Source organism: Rhinoraja longicauda, chromosome 32, assembly GCF_053455715.1.
Source record: "Rhinoraja longicauda isolate Sanriku21f chromosome 32, sRhiLon1.1, whole genome shotgun sequence".
NCBI classification, from domain to species: Eukaryota; Metazoa; Chordata; class Chondrichthyes; order Rajiformes; family Arhynchobatidae; genus Rhinoraja; species Rhinoraja longicauda.
This window is the reverse complement of record NC_135984.1, coordinates 22889225-22916264: the sequence shown is the minus strand read 5'-3', so window position 1 is coordinate 22916264 and position 27040 is coordinate 22889225. Positions and strand designations below refer to the sequence as shown.

Sequence of the window (27040 nt, the reverse complement as noted above, 5' to 3'; positions counted from 1 at the left end):
CTTTATTTCACAAAACAAACAAACATACAAAGTGAAAAGTGATCAAACAAAACCCGCCTGTATCGGCAGTTTACAAAATAAAACAATGATCAAATTAAAATCCCGCCAACTCCGTCAACAATACATTCGACCCCCTGCGGCGACCAGTGTTCACGGACCAGCCTCCAGAGTCCCCGTGGACACGGCATGTTCCCTCTCCAGGGACACGCGGGCACGGACGTAAGCCCGAAACAGGGGCAGGCAGCCGACCCCTGTACGGCCCTCGACTGCCCGCTGCCTGGACCCGCGAATGGCCATCTTGGCCAGGCCCAGGAGCAGACCGACAGGGAGACCCCCTCCTCCTCCCCCCCTCCCCCGACCCTCCCCCCCCTGTGTCGGGTACCCAAAAATTAAAAGCGTGGGGCTAAAATTGAGCCAAAACGTGAGGAGCAGCCCCTTCAGATATCGATCTTCACCTCAGATGCTGTCTGTGTGGAGTTTGTCCATTCTCCCTGTGACCGTGTGGGTTTCCTCGGTGTGCTCGGTTTCCTCCCACATCCCAAAGACATGCAGGTTTGTGGGTTAATTGGCCCTCTATACACTGTTCCTCATGTGCAGGGAGTGGATGGGAAATTGGGATAACATAGGACTAGTGCATCACAAAATGCTGGAGTAACTCAGCAGGTCAGGCAGCATCTCTGGAGAGAAGGAATGGGTGACGTTTTGGGTCGAGACCCTTCTTCAGACTTCGTCTGGGCCTGTTTCCATGCAGTACCTTTCAATCAATCCAATTTATAACAACTTTTACCAAATTATTCCTGCATTCATGTTCTCCCTTGGAAAGAATCCCTAATAAGGAATAAAGTAAGGGCAGTTTCAACTGGACTTTTTCATATCCAGCAGGATAAAGAGAACATCTATTTTGGATGATAACTTAAAGGATACGTTTCATCTTAGAAAGGTTTTCCGTTGAAATCACTTAAGCAGTGCTCTTTTGTTCCAACTCCTCTGAAGAGTTAAAAACTGGATTTTTAATTATTTAGAATTTTTTATACTAAAAAAAGATTCCTGACGTTTGAAAAATATGACAATAATTAAATTAGGTGGTAAGGTCTTTAAATGGCTCAAGCAGCTTATAGGACAATGATCTTCCATAGACTCCAACAGCAAGGAACATGTGCTGGGGCCCAGTGCATCATGGATAAGGATGATAACGTTGTAATTTTGATAATTGATTGATTAAGTCACATTTAGTCTAGTTTAGTTTAAACAGGCCTTTTGGCCCACCGAGTATATGCCAACCAGCGATCACCCCATAAACTAGCACTATCTTATACATTAGGGACAATTTTACAATGACTGAATTACCGAAGCCAATTAACCTACAAGCCCGTTCGTTTTTGGAGTGTGGGAGGAAACCGGAGCACCCGGAGAAAACCCATGCGGTCACAGGGAGAACGTACAGACTCTGTACAGACACCACCCATAGTCAGGATCGAACCTGGGTCTCTGGCGCTGTAAGGCATCAACTCTACCGCTGCGCCACCGTGCCACCTCCTGCTGATGTTTGCAAAGGGCTGGGCAGTTTTGATCTTTCCAGCACTTTGCAACTGTGATCATTGGAGTGAAATCTCATTGTTAAGGAAGAAAAACAGTGAGGAACTTACTGATGGAGCTTACCCGCAACTTTTTGTCTGCAAAAAGCACTGTTTTAAGGGACAATCAGAAGTAAACCACATAATTCTTCCAGATAGTTTCAGTCATTCTGGAGAATGCTGGCAAATGCGGAAATTCACATGTAATAACACTGCACTGTTCTATCGAGGGTGAGGATTAGGGGCTGTTGATTCTACTGAGCTCTGGTTTAGAAGCAAGTTAAAGGTTACCTCTGTGACTGCAGTGTTGCCATTAAGCTGGCGAGGTAATGGATGCTCTCCATGTAACTGTGCAAAGCTGCTGTTTATTCAGTGGGATAAGGATAGGTCACTGTGCAGAGTTCCTGTTTATTTTGCACGATAAGGACTATTCACTCAACAACTACATGAGTTGTCATCATCTTCCTACTTTGAAAGTTATTAATAAAAGAACAGTATGTGATGGCGTTGAGCTCCACTTGCACGTTCTGTTATCCAACAGATAGTGTTTCTAATGTCTCTTTCTAAGCACAAATTTCCGAACGGCAAATCTTAAAAGGTTATTTTATCAGCTGCAAATTATTACCCACTGCAGCCTGTTGAAAGGAGAGGTTGCTTTATGGTTAGAAAAATTAAAGAATAGAAAGAGACTATGGATAGGAAAGGTTTAGAGGGATACTAGACCAAGTGGACCTGTTGGGCCCAAACCTCCTGCATTGGTGCAGCACCCTCTCCCCACATTGTGACCAAATACTCCCAGTCTCATCCACAGGCTCATTACTGTCTCAGAAAAATGATCAAATAATTATTTTCTATCCTAAATACTATTTGGACTTGAAAACAGGCATGACCGCACAGAGTCTTTACGTGTAAATTACAAACAGGAAACAAAATAATCAATCTTGACCCACTCTTAGAATATCTTCCAAGATGCAGGACCGAACGCCACAGGAGATCCTTCTTCCCTGTCGCTATCGAACTGTACAACTCCTCCCCCTTCTGTCGCTGGGTAGACTGAGACTGAGACCAACTCCCCCTCCCCCCCCCCGTCCCCCAATCTTTGCACATTCCCAATCCTTTCCACTCGTCACTTTAATTTCATGTTTCATGTATTTGGCATTTTTTGTGACTTTTGGCGGATCAATTTCCCTCCTAGAATGAATAAAGTTCTGTCGTATCATAGCATATTATGGCGAGTCCGAAACTTGTTGGTTGTAGACGAAGTTTATTGCAGCCGCAATACACGAATACAGAGTTAAACAACAAGGTACAGGACAACCAATACAAACTTACTGTCTTCCTTGAAGACTTCGCCGAACTGACTAAAACGGGCGCCAAACGCGCACCTGACATCGCTGGCCAATCAGCGATGTCGTTCCCTGGACCAATCCCCATGGTCGCGTTCCCACGTGACCTCGCTGGCCAATCCGAGGGTTCGACGACCTGGACCATTCTCTATGGTCGCTACATGACCCCCCCCAGAACCCGAGGTGCGGAACCTAGCTGGGAGCCGGATTTCGCGACCATAACGAGTACGGAGAGGGACAGCCTGAACCACAGGAGCCGGAGGTTCCGGACTTGGAGGAACAGCCGGAACGAGAGGTTCTGGAGGAACTACCGGCACGGGGGGTTCTGGAGGAACTGCCGAAACGGGGGGTCCTGGAGGAACTGTCGGAACGGGGGTTTCTGGACTGGGCGGAACTAACGGAGGTCGGCCTCTCCTAGGGGTTTGACCGACCAGGACTGGTTGATCCGGGTCCAAATGGGCAGGTTTGAGCCGGGACACCGAGACGAGTTCACTCTTGCCGCCCATGTCTAAGGTGAAAGTAGCCGTTCCCTTACGTAAAACCCGGAACGGCCCTTGATAGACCTTCTGCAACGGGGCGCGATGGGCATCTTTACGCAGAAAAACAAACTCACAGTCCTTCAGGGAAGACGGTTCATGTACCATGGGACACCCATGACGTGAAGTCGGCACTGGAGCCAGGGAGCCCACCCGTTCCCGGAGAGATGCTAACGCTGATGGGACTGTAGGGAGCAGGGCTGAAGGGTCCGGAAACAGATCTCCGGGTACTCGAAGTGTCGAGCCATATACTAGCTCTGCGGACGACGCACCGAGATCTGGCTTAGGAGCAGTCCGGATGCCCAAAAGAACCCAAGGGAGTTGGTCTACCCAGTCCGGGCCTTCAAGCCTTGCACTGAGGGACGCCTTAAGTTGGCGGTGGAACCTTTCTACGAGTCCATTTGCCTGGGGGTGATATGCAGTTGTGGGTTGTAACTTGGACCCGTACAGTTCCGCCAGCGCGGCCCAGAGGGACGAAGTGAACTGTGGCCCTCTGTCAGTTGTAATAACTGCCGGGACCCCGAAACGAGCTACCCAATGAAGGGCCAAAGTCCTAGCACAAGACGCTGACGAGATATCAAACAATGGGAAAGCCTCTGGCCACCGGGTGAACCGATCCACCACCGTGAGGAGGTGGGTGTAGCCCCGGGAGGAAGGCAAAGGCCCGACCAAATCCACGTGGATGTGGAAAAAACGACAAACCGGGACCTCGAAATCCTGTACGGGGGGCTGGACGTGGCGCTGGACTTTAGCGGTCTGACAGGGCACGCAGGAACGTGCCCACCCCGCTACCTGTTTCCGCAGGCCATGCCAGACAAACCTCGCTGCTACCAAGGCAGAGGTGGAGCGGATGGACGGGTGCGCCAGCCCATGAATGGCATCGAAAACCCGGCGCTGAAGGGAGGGCGGTACTACCGGCCTGGGACGAGGAAGAGAAACATCGCACCAGACTTTCGTGCCCTCCGACCCACAAGCTACCTGGGCCAACTTCAATCCCGAAGTGGTGGACTGGTAAGCCGAAACGGTATCCGCTAGGAGCTGTGCCTCCGCGAGCTCCTGGGGATCCACTTCGCAGTCCACCACCGAAATAGGGGGAAAAGCAGGTCTAGACAGGGCGTCAGCAACGGCATTAAGCTTACCCGCGATATGACGGACATCTGTGGTAAATTCGGAGATAGCAGTCAGGTGCCGCTGCTGGCGGGCCGACCATGGGTCAGACAATTTCAAAAAAGCAAATGTTAATGGCTTGTGGTCCGTAAATGCCACAAATGGGCGGCCCTCAAGGAAATACCTGAAATGACGGACAGCTAAATAGAGAGCTAGAAGCTCTCGGTCAAATGCGCTATATTTCAGCTCGGCCGAATTTAGTTGCCGGCTGAAAAACGCTAAAGGCTGCCAACGGCCACCGACCTGCTGCTCCAGAACTCCACCCACCGCCACGTCAGAGGCGTCAACCGTCAGGGCCGTGGGGGCGGAGGGGCTCGGATGGACCAACATGGTGGCGTCTGCCAAGGCTGCCTTAGCTGCCGTAAAAGCCGACTCTGCGGCCGGGGACCACAACAACTCTACCGGATTCCCTGCAAGGCATTGGAAAAGCGGGCGCAGGACTCGCGCCGCTGCCGGGACGAATCTATGGTAGAAATTAACCATGCCTACGAACTCCTGCAGCCCTTTTACTGTGGTAGGCCTGGGAAAAGCCCGGATAGCTTCCACCTTCTCGGGCAAAGGGGCGGCGCCGGCAGGAGTAATTCTGTGCCCTAGAAAATCGAGTGCAGGCAGGCCGAATTGACATTTGGAGGGTTGGATAATGAGCCCGTGGTCTTGGAGCCGCTGGAACACGGTCCGCAAATGGGCCTGGTGTTCCTGCACTGAGGGGCTGGCTACCAGGATGTCGTCTAAATAAATAAACAAAAAGGGTAAACCCCGGCCCACGCGGTCCATCAGTCGCTGGAAAGCCTGTGCCGCGTTCTTTAAACCGAAAGGCATACGCAACCATTCAAACAACCCGAACGGAGTAATAGTTGCAGTTTTTTGTATGTCCTCCGGTCGCACCGGAATCTGATGGTATCCTCGCACCAAATCGATTTTGGAAAACACCACCGCTCCTTCCAGCCCAGATGAAAAGTCCTGTAGGTGCGGTATGGGGTAGCGATCAGCCGTGGTGACAGCATTGAGACGCCGATAATCGCCACATGGCCTCCACCCCCCAGATGCCTTGGAGACCATGTGTAACGGCGAGGCCCACGGGCTGTCAGACTGACGGACAATTCCCATTTCCTCCATCTTCCTGAACTCCGCCCTTGCCACCACCAGTTTGTCTGGCGGTAGTCTCCTGGCCCGAGCGAAAACGGGAGGGCCTTCGGTGCGGATGTGATGGACCACACCGTGCTTAGCCGAAGGTGCGTCAAAACGTTGGACGAGCAGCTCTGGGAACTCTGCCAGAATCGCAGCATACGAGTCGGGGGCCGCGACGACGGCCTGGACAGTAGGGCTGGGCGAGGAGGCGATTGTCGGAGTGACGTGCTCATCTTCGGCAGAGGGTCGGAGGTCGTTACCGCGGACATCAGGAACCAGTGAAAAAGCCCAGAGAAAATCTGCGCCCAGGATCGCTTGTTTGACGTCGGCTATGATGAATGGCCATTCGTACGTGCGGAGGCCTAACACAAGGGACATCTTCCGTGTACCGAAAGTGCGAATTGGGCTGCCATTAACCGCGATGAGGGTGGGACCTGTCTTACCCGATCTGGTTTCGAGGTCGGTCGGCGGCACTATGCTGACGATGGCTCCCGTGTCTACCAAAAATTCTGTGTCCGTGAATCGATCATGGACATAGAGGCGCCGGTTCTGGCCAATCGTAACTGCCCCTATGTACGATCGGCCGAGGCATTTCCCGCGAAGGTACAAGGCAAACGACAGTTGCGGGATTCGTTACCCCATCGTAGGTGATAATAGCACCAGCCGCGCTTGTGCGGATCTTTTTGGCGGGCTTTCGGAGAATTGGCGGGAGACGTGGCGCCATCTTGCCGTCGCTGTGGCGTGGCCACCGATGTCGAGACTTTGTTGATTGAACCACTTGCCTTGTTTTTTGCCGCTATGAGCGCGTCCGCTTTCGCTGCATATGCTTCGGGGTCCTTAAAAGAACAATCCGTAAGCAGCAGTCGGACATCCTCGGGAAGTTTCTCGCGGAATGCCTGTTCAAACATCGGGCAATCCGTATGCTCACCGGCTAGCATCATCATTTCGGCCATGAGGACGGAAGGCAGTTGGTCTCCAAGATCCGGTAGGTGCAGAAGTTTTGCCGCCCGAAGGTTCGTAGTAATACCTTCTTCATGGCCTCGTATTTGTCTTCCGCAGGTGAATTTACGATGAACCGCATCACGCGCTTGGTTGTGTCCGGCGATAGCACGCTGACGAGGTAGAAGTACTTCGTGGACTCGTCCGACACCTTCTTTATATGGAATTGAGCCTCGGCGTGGATAAACCAAGCTTGCGGTGCGTACGTCCAAAATAACGGAAGATGAACGCCTGCCGCGCTTGACTCCGGTGTGCCCTGCTCAGCCATCGTCAACGAGGCGTCGGGTTCCTGCTCAGTCGGTGATCGTCCAGACCACGTCGGGGTCACCAATATGGCGAGTCCGAAACTTGTTGGTTGTAGACGAAGTTTATTGCAGCCGCAATACACGAATACAGAGTTAAACAACAAGGTACAGGACAACCAATACAAACTTACTGTCTTCCTTGAAGACTTCGCCGAACTGACTAAAACGGGTGCCAAACGCGCACCTGACATCGCTGGCCAATCAGCGATGTCGTTCCCTGGACCAATCCCCATGGTCGCGTTCCCACGTGACCTCGCTGGCCAATCCGAGGGTTCGACGACCTGGACCATTCTCTATGGTCGCTACAATATCATAGTTAAATGCACATTCCCATCAGAGTCAAATCCCCTGGTCAACTTTGGAGTGTTAATTGGAATAACTTAGAAACCGACACACAATGTAAGTATCCAATCATGTTATGCATGTTTATCATGTTGCTTCTTCAAATGTAATAGATCCATCACTTGTGCAGGATGTTGGTGAGGCCACATTTGGAGTTTTGTGTTCAGTTTTGATCACCCAGCAACAGAAAAGACATTGTGAAACTGGAAAGAGTGCAAAGAAGTTTTACGAGGATGCTGCCAGGACTTGAGAGGCCCGAGGTTTTGGTACATTGGCCTCCTCTTCCCTTCCCTCCCCCTTCCCCCTCCCCCTCCCATCCTCCCTTCCCCTCCCCCCCACACTCCACCCCCCTCAATCCCCCTTATCCTCCCCTCCTCCCCCTCCCTCCCCATCCCTCCCCCTCCCTCCCCCTCCCTCCCTCCCCATCCCTCCCTAGGAGATAGATTTAAACTTGAGTAAGGTGGGCCTAAAATTGTTGCGCTATCGTGTACCGTTTTGGGAGTAGTTCAGGAACAAACAAACAAACAAACAAGAGTTTTAGTATATAGATGGGCTGAGTGCAGGCAGATGGGACTCGTGTAGATGGGGCATGTTGGTTGGCGTGAGCAAGTTGGGCCGAAGGACCTGTTTCCACACTGTAAGACTATGACATGAAACATGAAATTAAAGTGATGAGTGGAAAGGATTGGGAATGTGCAAAGAATGGGGGGGGGGAGTCGGTCTCAGTCTCAGTCTACCCCACGACAGAAGGGGGAGGTGTTGTACAGTTCGATAGCGACAGGGAAGTAGGATCTCCTGTGGCGTTTGGTCCTGCATCTTGGAAGATATTCTAAGGGTGGGTGAAGATTGATTATTTTGTTTCCTGTTTGTAATTTACACGTAAAGACTCTGTGCGGTCATGCCTGTTTTCAAGTCCAACTAGTATTTAGGATACTAAATAATTATCTGATCATTTTTCTGAGACAGTAATGAGCCTGTGGATGAGACTAGGAGTATTTGATCACAATGTCCCAGCCACTTAAGGCATGCTAACCACATTGCATTCCAGACGGGGATATTTATTTAAAATCTCCAGAATTCATCTCATATTCTTCTGGTAGTTATTCTGCAACCGCCTCTCAATTAAACTAATGTTCCCTTATTTGTCTGAGAACCACCTTTCACCACCAACCATTGCCCTTGCTGTCTGTCATCTGATTTCTCCTGCCTTCAATGCAATCACATTTATTCCCTCCTCCTCTGTCATTTTAAAATGCCTGTTATCTCTGACTTTTCCCACTTCCGATGTAAGATCATTAACTGGAAGTGTTAGCTCTCCTTCCCTCTCCACAATAGTTTTCTCCCCTTATTTCCAACATTTTTGATATTCTGTATTTACACTCAAAGGGTGGGCGGAGCTTGATTCTTTTTTTCCTGTTTGTAATTTGCACTTAAAGACTCTGTGCAGTGATGCCTGTTTTCAAGACCAACAGTTCGCTTGTGATTGATCACACCAAGTCAGATTAAATACTCATTCATCCCCATTGACTTTGTGAAGTACAATAGAGGTGGTACGGTGGCGCAGCGGTAGAGTTGCTGCCTTACAACGCTACAGATCCTGACTATGGGTGCTGTCTGTATGGAATTTGTACATTCTCCTCGTGACCACGTGGGTTTTCCCCGAGTGCTCCAGTTTCCCCCTACATGCCAAAGATGTACAGGTTTGTAGGTTAATTGACTTCAGTGAAATTGTAAATTGCCCCCAGTTTGTAGGATAGTGTTAGTGTACGGGGATCGCTGGTCGGCACGGACTCAGTTGGCCAAAGGGCCTGTTTTCGCACTGTATCTCTAAACTAAACTAAACTAAAGGAGGAGGCCCAGAACAGAAAAAAACCTCCCAAATGACATGAAAAACTGGAACATGCAATCCTCGTCCGCAGTGACATGTTCAACTTCAACTGGCTTGACAAACAACAGTTCCTATTTGAAAAGACATTCTGGCCTTCCATCACAGTGAGGATGTGACTGGAGGAGACTCACTGTGATGGATGTTTCTTTTTTGTTTTGTGTTGGTTTGTGATTGTGTGTGTTATTGCTTCTTTTTATTGCTCTTATTGTTGGACTGTGGGTAATGGAATCTCGTCCAAAATACATTTTTGGATGACAATAAAGGCTATTCTGATTCTGATTTGCTCAAAGAACATGCAGATCACATTATTATCTGATGAGCACATAGATCAGACGCGGTGGTCCACATTGACAACATTGTCAGGCCAGGCTGACCCCTGTAACACCGACCCACTGCCACTGCCAGGACAACAGGCCTTTAAGGGCAACGAACAACTCGGTATTTTTAAGAACTTGAAATGCGAAGGATACAAGTGGGCAGCAGAAATGTGGAGACTCTCTGTGGACTGCCTTAGAAGAAATCTACTAGAATCATTGCACCCTTGTACTTATGCATGAGTGGGCTTATATGCAGAACGATTTTACTGCATTAGGATGACATAAAAGACTTTTGGATAGGTGTATGGATATGTAGGGAATATATGGGTGGATTATGTGCAGGTAGAAAAGAGGTGGTCTTGGCATCATGCAGAAACAAGAAACTGCAGATGCTGGATTATACCAAAGTTAAACACAAAGAAACTGCAGATGCTGGATTATACCAAAGTTAAACACAAAGTTAGAGTAACTCAGAGGGTCAGGCAGCATCTGAAAAAGGATGGTTGATGTTTTGGGTCATCTGCAGTTTCTTTGTGTTTAACTTTGGTATAATCCAGCATCTTCAGTTTCTTGTTTCTGCATGATGCCAAGACCACCTCTTTTCTACCTGCACATAATCCATCCATATATTGGCCTTCATCAGTCAAGGTATTGAGTATAGAAGTTGGGATGTTAAGTTACAGTTATACAAGATGTTGGTGAGGCCGCAATTGAATTATTGTGTTCGGTATTGGTCAACCTGCGATAGAAAGGATGTGAAAAAGAGTGCAGAGAAAATTTACAAGGTTGTTGCCAGGACTTGAGGGCCTAAGATATAGGAAGAGGTTGGGCCAAATATGGGCAGATGGGACTAGTGTAGATGAGGCATCTTGGTTGGCATGGGCCAGTTGGGCCAAAGGGCCTGTTTCTGTGCTGTGTGACCCTATGACTCTATGACTCTACGACAACAGAATAATCAGGATACCTCAGTGATCAGTTGTGTAGGAAAATATCTGCAGATGCTGGTACAAATCAAAGGTATCACAAAAAGCTGGAGTAACTCAGCGGGTCAGGCAGCATCTCAGGAGAGAGGGAATGGGTGACATTTTGGGTCGGGTCTTGACCCGAAACATCACCCATTCCCTCTCTCCTGAGATGCTGCCTGACCCGCTGAGTTACTCCAGCTTTTTGCGATATCAGTGATAAGTGGTCGTTATATAGAGATGAGTGGAAGGACATGTGAGCTACAATGACAGGAGCTTCCATTGTTACAGCATTCCTGATGCTGTAGATGTGATTCCAGATGGTGCATTGGTTCCGTGGTGCCATGATCAAGGATGCAGCCAAACATCTGTAGAACATTCTGAGAAGAGATGGTTTATGGCCAGTGATTGTGGTCTATATTCAGTGAGTTAAAAGAAGGGTGGGGTCCAGCACGCTGATTATCGGGAGGCAGGGGTGCAATTACAAAACATAGCCTCAAAGGATTTGATCTTTGGAATATAGCCAATGTTACGGATTAAAGGTTATAATCTTTGGATTACTGTCGATGCCAAGGACTGGTGGAAGCAGATGGGTGGTGCATACACAGAAAGAGCTGGAAGAAGACGTCGTGAAGGTGGGAACTATTATGACTTTTACAATACATTTGGTCAGGTCCACCATTAGGAAATGTTTGGAGGGGTGTGTGCAGGACACCAGAAAATGAGATTAGCACATTTCAGCAGAAGATAGACACAAAAAGCTGGAGTAACTCAGCGGGACAGGCAGCATCTCAGGAGAGAGGGAATGGGTGATGTTTCGAGTTGAGACCCTACTTCGACCCAAAACGTCACCCATTCCTTCTCTCCCGAGATGCTGCCTGTCCCGCTGAGTTACTCCAGATTTTTGTGTCTATCTCCGGTTTAAACCAGCATCTGCAGTTCCTTCCTACATAGCTCATTTCAGCAACTTGGCTCACATGGACAAATTGAGCACGAGCTGATTCCATGCTGCATAGGTCTACGGCTGTACAACTCTTCATGAAGATAGTGCAGATGAAAGCATGGATGGTGCAGGAGGGACAGGGAGGGTTTTACATTCCTGAAGCATGCGGGGGTGGGGGGGTTAGTTCAGGATGAGGCCAAACCTGCACAAGCATTTCACAGGATCTGGAATAACCATATTTGTGTGGGATATTTGCTGGTGCCTTTAAACTATCTTAGCACGAGCATGCAAAACTGACAGCAGTTTTAAACAGGAGGGGGACGTGTGTCGATTAATGGATTAGTAAACGGCGCCAAAGTATGGTGGCATTTGCATGTGTAAGCTATTGTATGCAAAAAGAATTTCACTGTGCAGTGCATACGTGACAACACATAACCATTGAACCATTGAAGTGGAAGGTTGCAGTTTAGTGAAGAATGGCACATTTGAGAAGCATCCAGACAAGCACTTCGATCACAAAAGTTTAGCAAGCCATGGACCTAATGCGGGAAAATGGGATTAATATAGATGAATGCAATGGTTAGCATGGATGTGGTGGGCTGAAGGGCCTGCTTCTGTAATGTGCGGCTCCATGAGTCTAGAAAATGCAGGGATGAATTTGACTGAGAAATGTAGGTTAGTAAAAAGTACCAAAGTGGTCTGGCAGGGTGTTCTTGAATGCAAATAAACTGAGGGCATTTAACTGAGGGCTCAGACAGATTTAAGGGAAGATTGTATTCCAGCCATTACCAACATGGCAGTGTTGCAGAAATGGGCTGCTCATCATGTCTGCTTAGAGGGGTTTCAGTCAGGGCAAAGGGTTGAAGATTGGGTAGGAAGGGGGCAGTGGTTGCAGGAAGGAAGTGGGTTTGATACTACAGTCGGTGGTATTGTGGACAGTGAAGATGGTCATCAAAATTACAGCAGGATTAACAGTTGTGCAAATAGGGTAAAAGGATGGCCAATTGAGTTTAATGCAGTTAAGTGTGAGGTGTTGCCTGGGAATGTTGTAGAGCAGAAGTATCTAGGAACACAGGTACAAGGATCACATGTAGATAGAGTGGTAAGGAAGATTTTGGTACATTGGCCTTCATCAGGCAGGGTATTGAGTCTGAAAAAAGCTCTCGACCCAAAACATCACCCATTCCCTCTCTCCAGAGATGCTGCCTGTCTCGCTGAGTTACTCCAACATTTTGTGTCTATCTTCGGTTTTTAAACCAGCATCAGCAGTTCCTTCCTACATATTGAATATAGAAGTTGGGACATTGTGATACAGTTGTGCAAGACATTGGTGAGACAACAATTGGATTATTATGTTCGGTTTTGGTCACCCTGCTGTAGGAAGGATGTAGTTAAGCTGGATAGAGTGCAGAAAAATTTATGAGGAAGTTGCCAGGTCTTGAGGGTCTGAGCTACAGGGAGAGGTTGGGCAGGCTAGAACTTTAATCCTTGCAGGCAAATGGGTGATCCAATAGAGGTGTATAAAATCATGAGGGAAATTAATAGGGTGAAACCACAGAGTCTTTTCAGAGTAAAATCGGCAAACTCAATGTTCATACCATTAGGTTGTAAGCAACCCAAGTGGAATATGAAGTGCTGTTCCACCAGTTTGCGTGTGACCTCAGTCTGACAATGGAGGAGGCTCAGGACAGAAAGGTCAGTTTGGGAATGGGAAAGGGAGTTAAAATGGTTAGCAACTAGAAGATCCAGCAGGACCTGGTGGACCGAGCACAAGTATTTGGCTATATGATCGGCAAGTCTAGGTTTGGTCCAAGAGGTTGGTACAAGAGGCCACATTGGGAATACCGGATGCAGTAGACGAGGTTCGAGGAGGTGCATCTGAACACCTGTCTCACCTGGAAGGACTGCTGGGATTCCTGAATGGAGGTGAGGGAGAAAGTATAGGAACAGTTGTTGCATCTCCTGGTTTCTGCAGGGGAAAGTAACTGGGTTGGGGGTGTTTTGGGTGGGAAGGGATCAAAGAAACCAAGGAGTTGCAGGGGGAGCAGTCTATAGGGAAGGCCGAAAGGGGCTAGGATGGGAAGAAGTACCTGTACCTCAGCATATTTGTGCAGATTACAATAAATTGGGCTGGACTTGACTTGACCTTTATCACATTCAAGAGGGAGCTGAGGTGTAACATGGAGATGCTAGGACAAACCGAGCTGAATATCTCGGCTGTTCTCACTTGCAGCCACGTTTTTTTCGAAAAAAAATGTATTTATACATTTAAATTATTCTCAGTTAAATTTTTACAAATATAGGTAGAAAGAAAACATCAAATAAAAACGAGATCATTTTTGCCGGCTAATGATGGCCTTTGCAACTCTGCTGAATCTGTAGCCCAGCTCCGTCTCTGACTCTGCTCGCCTGCTGTCAGATGTAAAAAAAAGGCACAAAGTGCTGGAGTAACTCAGTGGGCCAGGCAGCATCTCTGGAGAACATGGAGAGGTGTCGTTTCGGGTGCGACCTTTCTTTAAACTGGTAATTCTTCTCTACTCTGAAGAAAGGTCCTGACCCAAAACGTCACCTCTCCATAAGATGGACACAAAATGCTGGAGTAACTCAGCAGATCAGGCAGCATCTCTGGAGAAAAAGGATGGGTGATGTTTCGGATCGAGATCCTTCATCCGACTGCAGAAGGGCCCCGACCCGAAACATCTACCATCCTTTTTTCTCCAGAGATGCTGCCTGACCCACTAAATTACTCCAGCACTTGGTGCCTACCCTCGGTATAACCCAGCATCTGCAGTTCCTTTTGTACACACGTTATCTATCCATTTTTCTCCAGAGATGCTGCCTGACCCGCTGAGTTACTCCAGCACTTTGTAGTATAAGAGAGGAGGAGAACTTCTTCAAAGTGGACATAGAGGAGGACACCTTCTTCAAAGTGGACAAAGTTGTATCTCTTTGTAAACCAGCAACTGCAGTTCATTGTACCTACTATTGCCAAAAACTAGTCTTGGCACGACCACACCCCCTTGGAAACCTTTCTGTCCGACCCAAAGTGGCACACAGTCCCATGCACCGAAAAAAAACGTTGTTCCCATTAAATTGGATCCACCGTTGTCGTTTTAAAACCCTCGTTCTTGCAAACCCTCCAAACTCACTGCCACTTTCGTTTCCACCCCTACGTGTCTTCCCCGCCCCAATCCCCCCCAGTTCTGTCCATCTCCAACTTGGGATAACTCCAAAAAAAAAAAACTAGTAGTGACTAGTTTGCTTCTGTCTTTCCCCTCCACTAAAACCCACCTCTTTGCTCAAGGCGTGTGGTTTCACGCGTGACATGATATTCCCTTGTATGGCTCGGAGACAGATTTTGTAACAATACCCTCCCTCCCTCCTTTTAAAAGATATATACATATATACCCACTGCCGCGTAGATGTGGTTTCCTGGTCAGTTTGCAACGAGGAAATGCTCCTTTAAGTGGTGTGGGGGTGTGGGGGCATGGGTGCAGGGAGCCATGAGACTGTGCCGGTTACTCTAGAGAGTCCAGAGAGTCAGGCGGATGAGGAAATAGCGAGAGTTAGAGTTGGCTGGCTCCCACCTCCTCTCTCTCTCTCTCTCTGCCTGTGTGTGTGTGTGTCGGGCTCTGAACCTTGGCCGGGGAAGTAAGCGGATGGGGTGACTCCCACTACCACCCACCCCCCCTCTCCACCACCACCACCACCCACCCTCTCCCTCTCCCTCCCTCCACTGAGTGTCAATGGGAAGCAGCGGCACAGAGCAGACCTCGGCGGCGGGGCTGGCCAGCGAACTCAGGCCGCCACTGGAAGCGTGGAGCTGCGGCTACTGCGGGAAGGACTCCTTCTGTGCTCAGGGTGAGTGGCTCAGTCTGTGTGTGTGTGTGTGGGTGTGTGGGTGGGTGGGTGGGAGAGAGAGGAAGGGGGGGGGGAAACCCAGTGAGATTCATCCCCACAGGAGGTCAAGGCAACAATATCTCTCACCCCTGATGAAAGAGACACCAAATGTATCTTCCCCCCCCCCCCCCCCATCATTGAAAATCTAAAGCAATGACTGAAAGATCTCTAAACTGTCGATTTCCCCTTTCGAGTTGAGTTTCTTTTTGTCAACATCACCCCAGTTGCACAGGCAGCTTCCGTGTTGTCAGTCAGTGCTTGAGACTTAATGTTCTCAGCTGCTCTGGCCGGGCGCTTGTGTGTTACATGTTTGTTTCAAATCTGTTCCACAGTCTGTCCCCGGTTGATGGTCTCCAATGGCTTTCGAGAGATAAACTTGAGTCCGAGCAATGGCCGGAGTCCCCCCCCCCCCCCCCCATCCCTTCTAAAAATGCCTGGAATATTTGCACGGCTTATTTATTTATTTTGCATCCAGGTTTCCATGCGAACGTGATTTTTTTTGTGTTGTTGTCTGGAAAGTAAACGCGAACAGCTGTTTGCAGATTCGATCCTTCAGACCCCATGGTTCTGCTGAAGTAGAATGGTCGATTAAGGTTTCACTGAGCGATGCTGTAAAGTGAAGTAACACACTCTGTGTTTGCTTTTGTCCCGGGCTACGTCTGCATTGTTGTAGATCTCATTCTGCTTATAGAAGACAGACAGACACAAAGTGCTGGAGTAACTCAGCGGGTCAGGCAGCATCTCTGTGGAGAAAAAGGGTCTCCCTTCTGAAGAAACGTCACCTATTTCTTCTCTCCAGAGATGCTGCCTGGCCTGCTGAGTTACTACAGCATTTTGTGTCTGTCTTCGGTGTAAACCAGCATCTGCATCAGCATTACACCAGTTCAACGTCGCCTATCCATGTTCTCCAGAGATGCTGTCTGACCTTCTGAGTTACTCCAGTTGTGTCCTTTCTTGTCTTGGGTTGTTGACGTTACGGGCAGAGCTGCCATTTACTTATTTGGCGGTGTTGCTTTGAGAAGGTGTCACAGGCTTTCTCCTGCCTGATGGTTTGATCGAAAATACAGTCCAGCAGATACTTGAATGAATGAATTACCTTTATTGTCATTCAAAATGAATTGAACGAAAATCATTTGCCACGCAGCCACAACAGTACAGAGTGAAAGACACAAGACACACAATTTTAACACAAACATCCATCACAGTGACTCCTCCAGACACCCCTTCACTGTGACTCACTCCAGACACCCCTTCACTTGAACAGCACCTCCAAAACCATGACCTCTACCACTGAGGCACCAGGTACAGGGGCACACCACTAGAGTCATAGAGTCATAATGATACAGTGGAAACATGCCCTTCAGCCCAACTTGCCCACACCGGCCAACATGTCCCAGCGACACTAATCCCACCTGCCTGTGTTTCGTCCATATCCCTCCAAACTTGTCCTGCAAGATCCATTCACGTCGCACTCATGAAGTAAAAGCTACTAAAGTGGTCTGTGCATCTCAGTTGCACAGTACAGAACTCAGTGGGTCAGGAGATTGATAGGTTCTTGATTGGTAAGGGTGTCAAACATTACAGTGACCAGGCAGCAGAATGGGAATGAGATTTAAAAAAAATATTTTACTTTAGACTTTAGAGATACAGAGTGGAAACAGGCCCTTTGGCCCACCGAGTCCGTACCGAGTCCCGGTTCCCATACACTAACACTACCCTGCTACACTAGGGATAATGTACAATTCTACCCAAGCCAATTAACCTACAAACCGGTACGTCTTTGGAGTGTGGGAGGAAACCAGAGCGGTCACAGGAAAATAAGTACAAACTCCGTACGGACGGCACCCATGATCAGGATCAAACCCAGTTGCTGATACTAAGGCAGCAAATCTACTGTGCTGCACTCCGCTATGATCAAATCATGGACCAATTTGATGGGTTGAATGGTTTTAATGAAAACTTTAAAACACACCACAAAGATTGAGCTGGGCAATCAAGGCTTCATTTTGGAGCATCAAATACAGTGATCACCGAACAAAGATTCCTCTGTTCCCTTTTTACCGAATTTCCCTTTGATGTGCACAGTGTCCCTTTGATTTCCCTTTCCCGCAGGCACTTGGGCTTTTTTCCTCTTTACATGGTCCCACGACATTCACAGGTCAAGCTCCTCAGGAAAAGACACAGATGAACAAATGCATTTCCATCGCTTCTGGTGGCAACTGTTCCAATTTGTTTCATTGGGTTGTTTAAATTAATACTGACTAGCTAATTAATTTATTGCATCATATGGGAGGCGCATTCCCAATCTCGTTGTACCCCTGTACAATGACAATAAAGATATATTGTATTGTATTGTAAGATAGAAAGCGCACCCAGTGGCAGACAGACAGATGTCCTGTTACCGTTTGGATCTCATTGTATTGTTATTGTCATTTGTTCTTTCACAATGGCCTCATTCTGTGCTCATGTCTTGCGGTCTGCAGACTGGCCCCGACCTGAGACGTCGTCTGGCCATTCCCCTCCGCAGATGCTGTCTGACTGGCTGAGTTCCTCCAGCACTTTGTTTTTTGCTCAAGATTCTGGCAACTGCGGTTTCTTGTATCTCAGTTGTTCAGTAGTTGGCACGTTGCAATGTTTTGATTTGCGTGTTGTTTTCAGGGCTTCGTGGATGTGCCAAAGCATGTCAGAACAAGTGACCACGGTTTGACATCAGACCATAATAAATTAAATGCGCCAGTCTGATTTTGTACGTTTTGGTTTTAAATTATAGCTTGGGCTAAACAGCCAGAATCAAAGTCATGGAGTTTGAAATCATGATCTAGGGTGTATATAAAGAAAACAAGTCTTAGGACAATTTTCTTTATAATATGAAAATGTGGATTTTTAAAAGAAAATTCAAGTTTCCATCCTTCGCTTCGCATTTTTGAAACAGACGGCATGGTGGCGCAGCGGTGGAGTTGCTTCCTTACAGCACCAGAGATGCTTTCAAGAGAGAGCTGGATAGAGCTCTTAAGGATAGCGGAGTGAGGGGGTATGGGGAGAAGGCGGGAACGGGGTACTGATTGAGAGTGATCAGCCATGATCGCATTGAATGGCGGTGCTGGCTCGAAGGGCTGAATGGCCTACTCCTGCACCTATTGTCTATTGTCTATTGTCTATTGAGACCTGGGTTTGATCCGGGTGCTGCCTGTATTGAGTTTGTACATTCTCCCTGCGATTGTGTGGGTTTTCTCCAGGTACTCTGGTTTCCTCCCACACTCCAAAGACATGCAGATTTGTAGGTTAATTGGCTACTGCAAATTGCCCCTAGTGTGTAGGATAGAACTAGTGAACTGGTGATCCCGGTCGGAGCGGACTCGGTGGGCCGAAGGGCTTGGTTCCACACTGTATCTTTAAACTAAACAAAACCAAACTAAGTTGGAGGAGATGACTGATGGATAAGTATTCGGAGCTGGGACCTTGGCACTGAATTCCTTTTAGATCACTTTTATAATTCCTTTTCATGTCTCTGTGTGGCTGGGTGACGTGAATGAGTTAGCACCAAGCCTGTAGTTTATCTTTAAATACAGAGGCAATGCTGCTGACTTAGGGTCTGTTCAAACAGTTGTGTAATTCGCTTTCCAACTGATTATTTCTTCTTTGCCCAACTGTGGTTCAATGTGATCCTGTGATGATGAAACTTGGGACTCCAGCCAGAAAACTCCACATGTGAAATACTGGCTCTTCCAGTTCCTCGCCACTTGCATTGTTATTTATTCATCTTTACGATATTACTGAGAAAATGGTGCAGTATTACTTGAGTCGAATACTTCCTCCTCGGATAATGATCGAGCCTGGTACTTTCTGTTGTTTCGGTTTTGGTTTAAAGACACAGCATGGAAACGGGCCCTTCGGTCCATCGAATCCAAACTGGCCATTGATCGCCCGTTCACACTAGTTCTATGTTATCTCGCACCTTACGAACTAGAGGCAATTTATAGAGGGCCAATTAACCTACAAACCCGCACGTCTTTGTGATGTGGGAGGAAACTGGAGCACCCGGAGGAAACCCACGCCGATACAGGGAGAATCGATAGTAAGGAAGGCAAAGGCAATGGTAGCATTTATTTCAAGAGGGCTAGAATACAAAAACAGAGATGTGATGCTGAGGCTCTGTAAGGCACTGGTCAGGCTGCATTTGGAATATTGTGAGCAATTTTGGGCACCGTATCTGAGGAAGGATGTGCTGGCTCAGGAGAGGGTCCAGAGGAGGTTTACAAGAATGATCCCAGGAATGAGTGGGTTAACCTATGATGAGCGTTTGATCGCAGTGGGCCTGTACTCGCTGGAGTTTAGAAGAATGCGGGGGGGACCTCATTGAAACTTACCGAATACTGAAAGGCTTGGATAGAGTGGATGTGGAGAGGATGTTTCCACTAGTGGGAGAGTCTCACGACCTCAGAATTAAAGGACGTTCCTTTAGGAAAATGAGGAGGAATTTCTTTAGTCAGAGGCTGGTGGATCTGTGGAATTCTTAGCCACAGAAGGCTGTGGAGGTCGTTAATGGATATTTTTACGGCAGAGATAGATAAATCTTTGATTTGTTCAGGTGTCGGGGGTTATGGGGAGAAGGCTGGAGAATGGGGTTAGGAGGGAGAGATAGATCAGCCCATGACTGAATGACAGAGTAGACTTGATGGCCTACTTCTGTTCCTATCACTTATGACCTTATGGCTTAATGTGCAAACTCCGCACCAACTGAACCAAGGTCAGGATCGAACCTGGTTCTCTGGCGTCGTGAGGCAGCAGCTCTACCAGCTGTTTCACCGTGCTAACCTAGGGTAAGATGGGAGTATTACTGACAGTGCAGATGTCCACCATTTACTATTCATGTTCCAGCTCACAATTAATCAGTCCGATGCAAAAGGTGGACTGATATTTTGTCTCTTTCCATCTGGACCCATGTGAGTTGTTAGGGCAGCCAACTTTTAGGTTGTGGCTATTAGCATCGTCTCCTGGCTTGGGCTGGACTTATTTTGGGACCTGGGTACATCATAGCTTGTGAGGTGAAGAATGTATTTGAGAGTAATTCCTGTTTCTGGTGAGTGTTTCTGTCGACGTGTAGGTTCTTCTAGGCACTTGTAGATCTCCCAGTCTGCAGAGTATTAGAATCACCTCAGCTTTTTTGACATCCGATGATAGAAACGATGATAGATGCATGGGGAACGGGATTAGAAACATGATGTATAAAATCTCTTTATTCTCTCTCTCTCTATATATATATATATATACACACACACACACACACACACACACACACACACACACACACACACACACACACACACACACACACACACACACACACACACACATATATATATATCTGTGTGTATGTGTATATATGTATGTGTGTATGTATATGTGTATAAATGTGTGTATGTATATGTGTATAAATGTGTGTATGTGTATGTATATATGTATGTGTGTGTACGTATATGTGTATATATGTTAATGTGTGTGTATGTATATGTATATATGTGTGTATGTATCTGTGTATATATGTATGTGTGTGTGTATGTATATGTGTGTATGTGTGTGTATATATATATATATATTATATATGCGTGCACGCTTCTTTGTCTAATTTACACTGTGTAGGGTCTATCATATCCATTTTTTCCTGTTTTAGAAACTTCTCATTTTTACACTGGTGGAAATGTGGATTATCTCAACTACAAACTAAATAAACCCATTCAGGAAATAAAATATTGCTATTCAGTGCATGACAATTTTGGACATATCCATAACAATCTAGTTGCTCTGGCAATATGCTTTTCTTCACCACCTATCTGGGTCTATTGGATGTTACTTGCTTGGGATTTGATTGTAAATAAACCTACACCTTCATTTCCACCTACATTTCTTCCTCTGGCTTCACGATTCACAACCTTTCAATACTTTTGTCTCACACCTGTTTTTTTTCCATCCCTGGCCTTTCTCCAACCAGAGCTCCGGCCGCAGAGGACAAATTTCTACCCACCGATCTGTGCGGCAGTCCCAATGAGGTCAAGATCGGCCTCACCTGGCCTAGGCGCCACATTTTTGGGGAGACATCTGGGGGGCGGGGGATTTTATCCGGATTAAAGGGGGGGCCGGATCTCCAGTTGACAGACGATCGGTGGTGGACCTTTACAACAGGCAAAATAAATTTACAAGAGTAGAGCGATTGTATTGGACGACACTAAACCCTGGGGCAGTGATTAATACACTGGGCCGCCATCTCTATCATCTTTGTTGCCATGGTGACAAAGCAGATGTAACAAGGAGCAATGTTAAAATATCTCACACACACACACACACACACACACACACACACACACACACACACACACACACACACACACACACACACACACACACACACACACACACACACACACACACCAGAAAGAGGCCCTTTGCCCCACAATGTCTGCCGAACAAGATGCCAAATCAATTTCTTCTGCCTGTATGTGATCGATTCCCTGCATACCCTATCTAAAAGCCTCTTAAATGTCACCAACATATCTATTTCCACCATCACCCCTGGCAGCATGCTCCAGACACCCACCACTCTCTGTGTAAAAGAGAAACCTTGTTCTGTACATCTTGTTTAAACTCCTCCCCCCCCCCCCCCCCGCCCCCCCCCCCCCTCTGATGTTGGAACCCTGCCCTCCAGCCTTTGACATTTTCACGAGGGTGGGGGGGGGGGGGGTGGAGGTGGGTGGGGTGGAGTGGTGGGGGGGGGGGGGGGAGGATCTGACGGTCTATTCTATCTATGCCTCTCACAATTTATATATTTTTATCAGGTTCCCCCTCAACCTCTGAAGCTCCAGGGAACACAATCCACGTTTGTCCAAACTAAAAAGCTAAAAAACCTTTAATCAAGGCAACATTCATAAACCACTGCACTCTCTGCATGTCCTTCCTATAATAGTGTGACTAAAGCTGCACACTGTACTCCAAATGCAGTCGTACTAATGTTTTAAATGCTGCAGTATTGCTCCTTCACTCTTGTACTCATTGCCTTGACCGATGAAGGCAAGCGGACTATCAGCCTTCTGCATCACTCTATCTACTTGTGTTGCCACTTTCAATGTATGATATATATCGCCAAAAGAAAATGCCCTCGTCTCATTTAAGGTTGCAGGAAGTTTGCATCCATGTGCACTGAGCTCGATACAGTGGTACAGGTAGAGTTGTGTCTCACAGCTCCATTGATCAAGGTTCATTTCAGACATCTGGTGCTGTCTGTGTGCAGTTTTGTACGTTCTCCCTGTGACCTTGTGGGTTTCCTCTCGATGCTCTGGTTTTCTCCCACATACCAAAGATGTGCAGGATGGCAGGTTAACTGGATACTGGTGAGTCGTAGAACTTCGGGGAACTTGAAGAGAATCTCAAAGTGGGTCACAGAGGCTTAATCAGGAATGTGGTTGCTCCCTAGTAAGATAGTATGGATTGTGAAGAGGAGACGAAGATGCAACTTGCTTTATCTCCCAGGCCATCGGTTACATTTCTATGGAATATCATTTGGCAGGGAGGTCCAAGAGTAAGAATATGAAAATTATTATGCACACCACAAACCCTTTCAAACCATCGGATCTGTGCTGGTCAAAACAGAGCAACCTCACTGGAAACTACCATCCAGCACATGGCCAATGGTGCAGAGATTTAGTTTATAGTCATGTGTATCGAGGTACAGTGAAAAGCTTTTGTTGCGTGTCTACACCTCCTGATACATGATTACAATCGAGCCGCCCACAGTGTATAGATTTAGATTTAGAGATACAGCTCAGAAACAGGCCCTTCGGCCCACTGGGTCCGCGCCGCCCAGCGATTCCCGCACATTAACACTATCCTACACCCACAAGGGACAATTTTTACATTTGCCAAGCCAATTAATCTACAAACCTGTACGTCTTTGGAGTGTGGGAGGAAACCGAAGATCTCGAAGAAAATCCACGCAGGTCACGGGGAGAACGCACAAACTCCGTACAGACGGCGCCCGTAGTCAGGATCGAACCCGAGTCTCCGGCGCTGCATTCGCTGTAAGGCAGCAACTCTACCGCTGCTCCACCGTGCCGCCCACGGTATAGATGCGTGATAATGTTGAGTGCAATATAAAGTTTGACTGAAGATAGTCCGAGGGTCTCCAATGAGGTAGATGGTAGCTCAGGACTGCTCTCTAGTTGTTGAGAGGATGGTTCAGTTGCCTGATAACAGCTGGGAAGAGAGGACTGGAAGAAAGTGTAGATGGAGTCAATGGAAGGGAGGTTGGTTTGTGTGATGGTCTGGGCTGCGTCTGTAAGGATGTTGCCAGAGTGGAAAAAAAGGTCGCTCTGAGGTTGCCTTGTGAAAGCTGGTTTGAACAGAGGAGGCTCAGGTGAGACTGATGTGTACAATGCTAGGAGGAGTACGTGGTCAATGTCTGTACCTAGACAGAGCAGGTTATCGAGGACCAGCGGCCCACCTTCTCTCTGGGCAGGTTGCAGCCCACTGGAATCAATGCTGAATTCAATAGTTTCAAGTAACCATGTTCAAGTCAAGCCAAGTTTATTTGTCACATGCACATACACGATGTGCAGTGAAATGAAAGTGGCAATGCCTGCGGATTGTGCAAAAAAAAAGAATTGCAGTTACAGCATATAAATTAAAGTTAATACAGAAAAGACAATATTTAGTCCCTGGAGTTATAATAGGTAACAGTCCTGTTGGCCTGTGGGAGGAAACTCCGTCTCATCCTCTCCGTTTTCACAGTGTGACAGCGGAGGCGTTTGCCTGACCGTAGCAGCTGGAACAGTCTGTTGCTGGGGTGGCAGGGGTCCCTCATAATCTTGCTTGCTCTCGATCTACACCTCCTGATGTATAGGTCCTGCAGGGGGCCGAGTGTAGTGCTGCCGAATGCACTACCCTCTGCAGGGCCTTCCTGTCCTGAGCATAGCTGTTCCCAAACCAGACTGTGATGTTGCTGGACAGGATGCTCTCTACAGCCCCAGAGTAGAAGCATTGAAGGATCCTCAGAGACACTCTGAATTTCCTCAGCTGTCTAAGGTGGTAAAGGCGCTGCTTTGCCTTACCCACCAGTGCGGCAATGTGTGTTGGCCATGTCAGATCCTCTTTGATGTGGACTCCCAGGTATTTAAAACTGCTCACCCGATCACCCTATGTTGCAGTTTCAGTCTATTCAGTTCCCTCTTCTGCCTTTAACTTCCAGAATTTATAGTAATGGTTCCCATGGCAACTTTAGCCTGAATGCAAACACAGACACAGAAACAGTGGTTCAGCGGTAGAGTTGCTGCCTTAAAGCATCAGAGACTCGGGTTCGATCCCGACTACGGGTGATCTGTCTGTATGGAGTTTGTACGTTCTCCCTGTGACCGCCTGGGTTTTCTCTGGGTTCTCCAGGTTTCCTCCCACTCTCCAACGATGTACAAGTTTGTAGGTTAATCGGCTTCTGTACATTGTAAATTGTCCGCGGTGTGCAGGATAGTGCCAGCATACGGGGTGATCGCTGGTCGGCGTGGACTCGGGCTTGTATCTCTAAAGGAAAATATCCAATTATAGGTCCTCTGTTCTCTCCACCCATCCCCCCTTTCTGCAACCATAATATTTCCCTACATTTACAGTCAGTGAACAGAAATGTTGATTCTGTTTCTGTCTCCAGGGTGCTGTCTGACCTGCTTAATGCTTCTGATGATTTGGGTTTTTGTGTTGGATTTACAGCAGCTGCGGTATTTTGCACCAGGAACCTTCACCTGTTGGGTTTACTGCACTATGACTGCTAAATCCTTCAGTGAGCGCTTCAGGAACTGTCTATCCTCCACCTTTTTTGCATTAATTACTTTCTTAGGCCCCCTCGGTCATGGCTGACCATGGGTGATGCATCCTAGTTGGCTGCTTGCTCCACACCTCGGCTAGAGCAGCGTCGCTTGTGGCTGAAGAGACCAATGTGGGAGTGACGGTCTCTGTGGCAAAGGTCACATTTGTGTGTGGTCTCTGGTCTGTTGAAGTTGCTGCGCTCCTTTCTGCGTGCCCACTTGTCTGCCGCTGCGTTCATCAGTTTCTCTTCCCCCGTTTTGAGATGTTGGTTCAGGGTCCCTCTCCACCCCGTGCGGTCAGCTGCAAGGCTCTCCCAGGACTCCACATCGATGTCCAGCATCTTCAAATCTCTCTTGCACACATCCTTGTAACGTAGCTGGGGGCGGCCGATGGTTCTCCTCCCAGATGTCAGCTCTCCATAGAGGATGTCTTTTGGAATATGGCCATCCTCCATGCGGTGGACATGGCCCAGCCACCGCAGCCTGTGCTGCCTGAGTAGAGTGTACATACTCGGAAGGCCAGCGCCAGACAGAATCTCGGCGTTGGACACTCTGTCTTGCCAGGATATACCCAGGATACGGCAGATGCTTCTAAGGTGGAAGGTGTTGAGTCTTCTCTCCAGTCTGGCATATGTAGTCCATGTCTCACTGCCGTACAGCAGCGTGCTGTTGACACAGGCGTTGTAGACTGCTATCTTTGTCTTCACTGTCAGCTTTGGATTGGTCCACACTCGAGTTGTGAGGCGAGCAAGAGTTGTAGCTGCCTTCCCGATCCTCTTGTCAATCTCTGTGTCTAAGGAGAGGTTGTCGGTGATGGTGGAGCCGAGGTATGTGAACTGATGGACGGCATCGAGTTCGTAGTCGTCGATGGTGATGGTGATGACAGGCGGTGCTTCTGTATCCTGTCCCAGGACGTTCATCTTCTTCAGGCTGATGGTCAGCCCAAAGTCCTTGCAAGCCCGATATAAGCGTTCCATCAGTGACTGTAGTTCCTGCTGGGTGTGGGACACAACTGCTGCGTCATCGGTGAACATGTCTCTGATAAGAGCTTCACGTACTTTTGTCTTGGCTCGGAGGCGGGTGAGGTTAAAGAACCTGCCGTTTGATCTAGATTAGATCTAGATTAATTACAGCAGTTAAGGTAATTAAAATCCCTCATTTCAATCGCATGTATTTTTACACGACAGAAATGAACCTAGTTTTTTGCCCTTCCTTCTCCCTTGGACTGATTTTTTTTTTAGATTTAGAGATACAGTGCAGAAACAGGCCCTTTGGCCCACCGAGTCCGCGCCGCCCAGCGATCCCCGCACATTAACACTATCCTACACACACTAGGGACAATTTTTACATTTACCCAGTCAATTAACCTACATACCTGTACGTCTTTGGAGTGTGGGAGGAAACCGAAGATCTCGGAGAAAACCCACGCAGGTCACGGGGAGAACGTACAAACTCCGTACAGACGGCGCCCATAGTCAGGATCGAACCTGAGTCTCCGGCGCTGCATTCGCTGTAAGGCAGCAACTCTACCACTGCGCCATCGTGCCGCATTTTTACAGGTTTACAGCACACACCTACTATGTGAAAGATTTATTTTTACACTTTAGTTCAGCTCATGCGGCATGCACATGCACACGCACACACACACACACGAAGATGGGGAGAGGGAGACACAGCGGTAGATGGGAGACGAGGACAAATTTGGCTTGTTCGCTGAGTGTATGCCAACCCCTCTCACCCTGCAGTTCACGTTCACAGTCTGCCTCTTGCTGTTTCCGTGGGCTGACTGCCGGT

At 47.9% G+C, this 27040-nt stretch overlaps 1 protein-coding gene across 1 annotated transcript in view; it reads left to right on the top strand.

Moving 5' to 3' along the window:
• Nucleotides 1-14993: 14993 nt before the first annotated feature.
• The window catches only part of LOC144608723 (arginyl-tRNA--protein transferase 1-like), a 90846-nt gene continuing 78799 nt past the window's right edge, over nt 14994-27040 (top strand). The window contains exon 1 of the mRNA XM_078426754.1: nt 14994-15368. Coding sequence (XP_078282880.1) covers nt 15254-15368 — 115 coding nt within the window. The 5' untranslated portion in view covers nt 14994-15253. The remainder of the gene's footprint in view (nt 15369-27040) is intronic.